Source organism: Gracilinanus agilis, chromosome 6, assembly GCF_016433145.1.
Source record: "Gracilinanus agilis isolate LMUSP501 chromosome 6, AgileGrace, whole genome shotgun sequence".
NCBI classification, from domain to species: Eukaryota; Metazoa; Chordata; class Mammalia; order Didelphimorphia; family Didelphidae; genus Gracilinanus; species Gracilinanus agilis.
Window position 1 is genome coordinate 222,222,477 of NC_058135.1, and position 6,423 is coordinate 222,228,899.

The window sequence follows — 6,423 nt, forward strand, 5'->3', positions numbered from 1 at the left end:
TGCATTAATGTCCCAATTTTGCCACATCCCCTCCAACATTCATTACTCTCCCCTTCTTTCATTTTAGCCAATCTGCTAGGTGTGAGGTGGTACCTCAGAGTTGTTTTGATTTGCATTTCTCTAATTATTAGAGATTTGGAACACTTTCTCTATTTGTCATTTTTGCGGGCTGCTGTGGGGGTGGTCAGGGTGAAAGGGTGGCAGGAAGAGCTTACTTGGGGTAAGGAATGAGTATTCTGGAGTATCATGGGAAGCAAGTCATATCCCTGAACAAGGCAAGGACAAGTTTCTTATGAACATGAAATACCCACACGTTTTCAATTATAAATCTCTTTTGGTTCATTGGAATGCACTATTGGAAGTATTGGGGTTTTAAAATTTAAAATTTGTCTTACAGATTAGCAATACCTTTTTCATACACAATCTCAGAGCTAAAGATTCAACTAAAGATACCAAAATGTAATTAGTATCTAACCAGTTACTAACTTCTCTTAAACTCCTATAAAAGGTAATTTGTCTTATGGTTTTTAAATCATATCAAGATTGAAACTTTTGATTGGAAAATTCTTTCAAGCCAGAAATTAGAAAACTGGGAAGAAAAGAGCAAAAATAGTTAAGATTTGGTCAGTTTTCAATCTCTTTCATTTCCAGGACAGCTCTAAGAGCAACCCTAGCCTTTGACTCCTTCTTTCCCAAACTCCCTGGAGACTTCCATAAGGTCCTGTCCCTTCTTGTCACCTTGTAATAGAGCCTGACCCATGGCCAGCCTAGGAAATAGGATGGGTCACAGCAAGCTGTTCATGCATCCTGTTTCTCAGTGTGGGCAGTTTTTACTGCTGTGGAATCAAGTCCTTGCCTACAAACTTCATGGTTTCATTTGTGTGAACCCAATGGGCCAACTGGAGTCTAAGCTTGAGGCCATGGGAACTTTGTCTCTTTGAATGGGTGATATGTGGAACCTCCACACCTCCCCCAGGAACCCAAAATTCTGGCACCACACAGGAGACAAGGCAAGGTGTAGACCAGCCGTGACTATCTGCCCACTCATCTCACAAGGGCTGCCAATTGCTGATTTATTCCCTTTGCAAAGCCCTCTGAGTCATCATTGAGTGAAAGAAAGTATTAAGAAGTAAGTTTGTATTAGGCATGAGATTGTACTTTATTTCCTTTGACTTCATACCTGCAGCTCCTTCAGCTCGAGAGACTTTGCAGACTATCCGGCAGCCAGAGGAACCTGCAACCCCAAACACTACCCTTCCTGCTCAGTTCAAGCAGAGAACTCCCATGTACAACAGCAATGCCAACCCCACTACCGCAGCCACTGCTCCACCTACCTCACCTCTGACGCCCACAACCCCTCCTGCCATTGCCCCTGTTGCACAGACGCCTCCGGTGGTGCCACAGACCCAACCAGCCCCACAGCAACAACCCAAGAAGGGTCTATCCCTCACGGTAAGTCTTCTCTTCCTTTGGTCCTGGCAGCGTGGTAGAATGGGAGGGGAGAGACAGGGCTTTTCTCCCTCCCTTATCCCTCTTAGCCTCTAACTTCCTCAAGTCTTGGAAGACTCAATGCAGAAGCTACTTTGTGCAAGAGGACTTTCCTGGTCCCCTCTGCAGCTAGGTCTCCCCCGTCTGTTGTGTCTGTATCTGTTCATTGCCATCCTGTGTCCTGTTTAGTGTGTGAGCTCCTCAAGGGCAGGGGCGGCTCGCTGCCTCTCCTTGGATCCCTAGCGCTCGGTGCACAGTAAGCCCTTACTGAGGAGAGTTCCATTTAGCACTTGCTGGATTGAGGGGCGTCAGACATGGGTCCCTGCGCTTCCTTAGCCTCTTTCAGTCTCACTTCTCTCCTCACTTGGGTCCAATAGCATGGGCTAGCCCTGCCAGAGAACTGTGAGGAGAGGACCCCAGAAAGGGGGTTGATATCATTGGTTGTAACTTTTGGTTGAGTATTCCAGATTTGGAGGTCACAGTATGGTGGAGAAAGCTCTGGAATGGAATTTGGAGGACCTGGCTTCTCTTGCATGTTCTGAGCATGTTGTTTTTCATCTGTAAAATGAGAGGTTCCTGAGCCTTAGGAAGAAAGCCTAGAGGAGGCGATTTCCCTGCAGTCTATAGGCTTTTTATTTTCTGGGATTCTTGGGTTTGGGTATTTTTGTTTTTGTCTTTTTAAGCCTTACCTTCTGTCTTAGAATGAATAGTAAGTATCAATTCCAAGGCAGAAGAGTGGAAAGAGCTAAGCATTTGGGATTTAAGTGACTTGCCCAGGGTCACACAGCCAGGAGGTATCTGGGGCTAGATTTGAACCCAGGTCCTTGACTCCAGGCCTAGCTCTCTATCTTTTGGGCTACCTAGCTGCCTTAGGTTTTAAAGGTTATAAGTTTGTGCCTGAGTTACTGAGTAAATTAGTTTGGATATTTCCTTCATAGACTAGGATTATAACAAAATGGACTGGCATCACTACCCCTTTCCAGGAGGCCCAAACTGTTGTCCCTAATGGTGATCCTGTTGTCACACATCTTTGGCCTAGGCCTGGTAGCAAGCATTAAATCACGTTCGCTTTGATTTCCTAGGTCCTATCACAATTTCTCCTATGTGGTGCCAGTATCTCAACTGCATATTCTCCTACCATCCATTACTTGACAAGGGTCTAGTTCAGAGGCACGCTGGGTTCATGTGGGCTGATCCAGAAGAAGGTGAAATCCAGATATGGTTCCCACTTAGAGGAAGGAAGGAGAAGCCCGCAGGAGGCATTTAGTGCAGTCTTTACATGAATAAAAAGAGTCAATAAAATCCCTGACCAAGTGTCCTTCTTCCCTTCCAGAGGATCTCACTGCTGTTCAAGGCACCTCATTTTACCACTTTTGAACAGCTCTTACTCCTGAAAAGTTACCTCCCCCTCTTCCACATGCTGCTTCTAGTTGTGTTCTGAGGCTAAGAGAATAAGGCTTCCCCATGACAGCCCTTCAAATACTTGAAGACAGCAGTCATTCCTTCTTCTCGTGGCTCTCTTTTGGCCCAGAACTCCCATCCTCCCTCCTACTTTGTCAGTGTTTCTTCCAAAGTGGGGCCCTTAGCACTGGACAGAGACCACAGGAGAGGATCGTGGCCTGTCCTCTCCTTTCTTCTAGACACTCCTTTTGCATGCCATCATGTTCCCTTTTGGGGCTGCACCATCACACTGTAGCCAGCCACATAGCTCATGAAAACCAGTAGGTAGGAACTGGCTGTTTATTTAAGGGGTTTTCAAACAGTTTGTTAGTCTGAGAAGAGGCATAGTTTTTGGTTTTCAAGGGGTTTTCAAACAGTTTGTTAGTCTGAGAAGAGGCATAGTTTTTGGTGTGAGGTAGATGTGAGGGAAGAGAGATGGTCAGTTGGTAATGACTTGACCTCAAAGGGAAAAAAATGCTGGATTTGGAATCAGAGGACCTGGGAACAAGTTCCAGCTTTCCTCACCCCACTCTCTGTGGAGTTTGGGTCTCAAGTTCATCTTTAAAATGAGGCCTAAAAATGGTCCTGAGGTCTCTCAGCACTAAATCTGTTCTTGTGGTGCTGTGACTCAGGCCTGTGGCAATGAGCAGACACTCTGACACTTGTGAAGTGCCCTAGTTAGAGGAAGAGAAAGAGAGCAAGGGAGAGAGGACCCCCAGAATTCACTTTGTCACTTCTAATAGTTCCAGAAAGATGAGCAGCACATGTGCATGTCGGTGTGGTCCTTATTTTCATTCATTTTCATGAGACTGGGCCTTGAGGGTTTCTTTCAGTTATTTTGTGTCATCTGTGACTTTTTAAGGCAGGGCCGCTTTCCGCCGATGCTCTCAGAGGAGAGTCTTCATGCTGTCCAGAGTTGTCCTAGGGGCCGTTTGTGCCTCTGGGCCCAGGAGGGCTGCGGCCTTGGCAGGCACTGCACCTGGCCTTGAAGCTTCTCTGGCTTGGCAGATGTGCCAGAGCTCAAACACAGACTCCCTCCAAGAGGCCAAAGTCCTTCCTCTACCAGGCTGTGCACCATAGGGTGACTGGCTAGGAGCCAGGGCTCTGGGAAGAATTCCAGTTGGAGTAAAATGTGATTCTCTTTCCCTGACGTGGCCATATTTATGTTCTCTTTTTTTCAGAGAGAGCAGATGTGTGCTGCACAGGAAATGTTCAAGACGGCAAACAAGGTGACCAGGCCCGAGAAAGCACTCATTCTGGGCTTCATGGCTGGATCCAGGGGTGAGGAGCCATTCTCTGTTTGTAGCAGGTTTCATGGGCCAGCAAGGAAACTTGGGGGGTGGGGGGGTGAGGTTATGGTCTATTCATTTACAAGTGTTTATGGTCTGAATAAGGGTATCCATTTCTGTATCTGTGTCCTCCATTCGTCCTGCCTTTGGACTGAGCATATTCAGCCATATCAGTTTGGCTGCTCCATCTAATAAAATGCAGGGAGATAAGACAGCATCTCGAGAGGGCTATAGGACTGGATAGTTCAAGACTTCGAGGATCTGTGATTTCACTGGTGTAGATTCTGCTCCACCAAGGTAGATCGGAGCTGAGGCACCTCTAAGTGGCCTCCTGAATTACTGTGGCCAAACCACATCCCTTCCTCTCCCGGCCACCGCTTTCCTGGTGCCGAGGCCCGTCCCTGGGCCTGCCGTGCTCAGAGCCACTCCTGCCTCACAGAGGAAAGTGTGCTTGTGGAAAAGGACGAGTGGACATCGTCCTGGGCATCTGGGCTGGTGTTTCTTTATGCAGGGAAATCGTATAATGAAGTGCTTTTAGTTCCCTGGAAAACTATGTAGAATTTTGCCTTTCAGAGTATTCCTCAATGGGTAGCAAATTGTCTGTATCTTATTATTTTTTGAAAAATGAACTAAAGGGAATCAATTTTGCAGCGAATTTGCAGCACTATTTTTTTTTCTTGACTCTTTTCCTGGTGTCTACACAGAGAACCCTTGCCAAGAGCAGGGCGACATCATTCAGATCAAGCTCAGCGAGCACACAGAAGTTCTTGACAAAGCTGACGGCACAGGAAGCACCACCATGTTAGTTGACACAGTTTTTGAAATGAACTATGCCACTGGCCAGTGGACCAGGCTCAAGAAGTATAAGCCCATCACGAATGTTTCCTAGAGGACCAGGACCAGACCGTGGGGACCAAGCCACGCATGGGCAGCCATCTCTGCTGATGAGAGAGCGGGCGGCCCTCGACCCAAGGACATCCACATGGGCTTCCCTGTTCCCCTTCAGGCTGCATAACCGTTTCCAGCCCCCCTCGGGAGTGTGCTCTGAGTCATCGCTGCACAGACATAGGCCTGCTAGACTGCTGGGGGTTCCAAAATGGGAAAAATGAGTTGAGTGTGCCGCGTCTAAGTCCTCCTTCCTCTGAGAGCTTCCCCTCAGCTCAAGCAGAGCTCCTCTCCTAATGGGGGGAGATGACTTCAGAGGCTGCTGGCAGATTTTCTCTTAAGCCCAGACGATAAATTCCCTGAAGAGTCGTATGACCTTGTGCTTAGCTCATTTTGCTAGGAAAACGATGGCATGTGGGGAGGACTGGGGAATCCTGTGCAGTGTGAATGTATTAGGATCAGTGCACTGTAAAATGGGGACTCCCAGAAGCAGCATTCATCTCTCTTGGCATAGATGAGCACCGAAGACCCCATTTACCCCTCAGCATTGGGACATCAGACGTTGCCAAAACTAACCCTCTCATTTTGCTTGCAGCTCCCTGACTGGCCCTTTGCCCTGCTGGCAGTCTGGCTGAGTGTCAGTGGCATCTGCCCCCAGACTTTGAGCAGGCCAGGACGGGTGGTCAGATGGTTGTCAGAGACCGTCAGAAGGCAGGCCCCCTTGTACCCTTACAACACCTGGGGATTGTGGGAGAGAGGGGAGTGTGCCTGGGGGGAACACACCAAGCCTGGTCTCTTGTCCTGGTTTCTAGGACTAGAGGAAGAGAATGGCACTGGGGCCAGTAGAGTGCTCTGGGGTGGGGGGTGGCATTAATTTGTGTGGAACACAGGGTCCCAGCAAGTCTTGGACAAGACCACAAGACCTTGGACAAGACGTGAGAGCTTCAGGTTCGATTCTCTGGCCATTTAAGCGTCCCTTGCTTGCTGTGTAAAGCCTTAAGAACTATTCAAAGTCTTTAAACCTTTGGGCGCATACACAGTGGCCGAGGCCTTCACTGCTGGTTTCTTCAATCACATTGAGAGAGGCAGCACTTTGATTTAAACTGATTCTAGCTTTTCCTTTTTGGTTTAAGCCTGGAACAATCAAGATCTTTAGTTTGGAGGGGGAAGGGTGGAGCAATAATTCAGAGGGGCAAAGCCACATTTTTACTCTGAAAGTGAATGTTTACATGTGCAGAGCTGGTATTGGCAGCGCAAGGATTGAGCCCCAGCAAGAGGGGGTGGGGGGGAGCTTCTGTGACTGGTGCTTCTTGGTGGGTCA

The 6,423-nt window shown here is 48.0% G+C and overlaps 1 protein-coding gene across 1 annotated transcript in view; it reads left to right on the forward strand.

Annotated features, from left to right (window-relative positions):
• Window positions 1-5,899, forward strand: part of NELFA (negative elongation factor complex member A) — a 30,883-nt gene extending 24,984 nt beyond the window's left edge. Inside the window, exons 9-11 of the mRNA XM_044680231.1 lie at window positions 1,187-1,452; window positions 4,110-4,209; window positions 4,922-5,899. Of these exons, the coding sequence (XP_044536166.1) occupies window positions 1,187-1,452; window positions 4,110-4,209; window positions 4,922-5,106 (551 nt within the window). The 3' untranslated portion in view covers window positions 5,107-5,899. The remainder of the gene's footprint in view (window positions 1-1,186; window positions 1,453-4,109; window positions 4,210-4,921) is intronic.
• The last annotated feature ends 524 nt before the right edge of the window (window positions 5,900-6,423 follow it).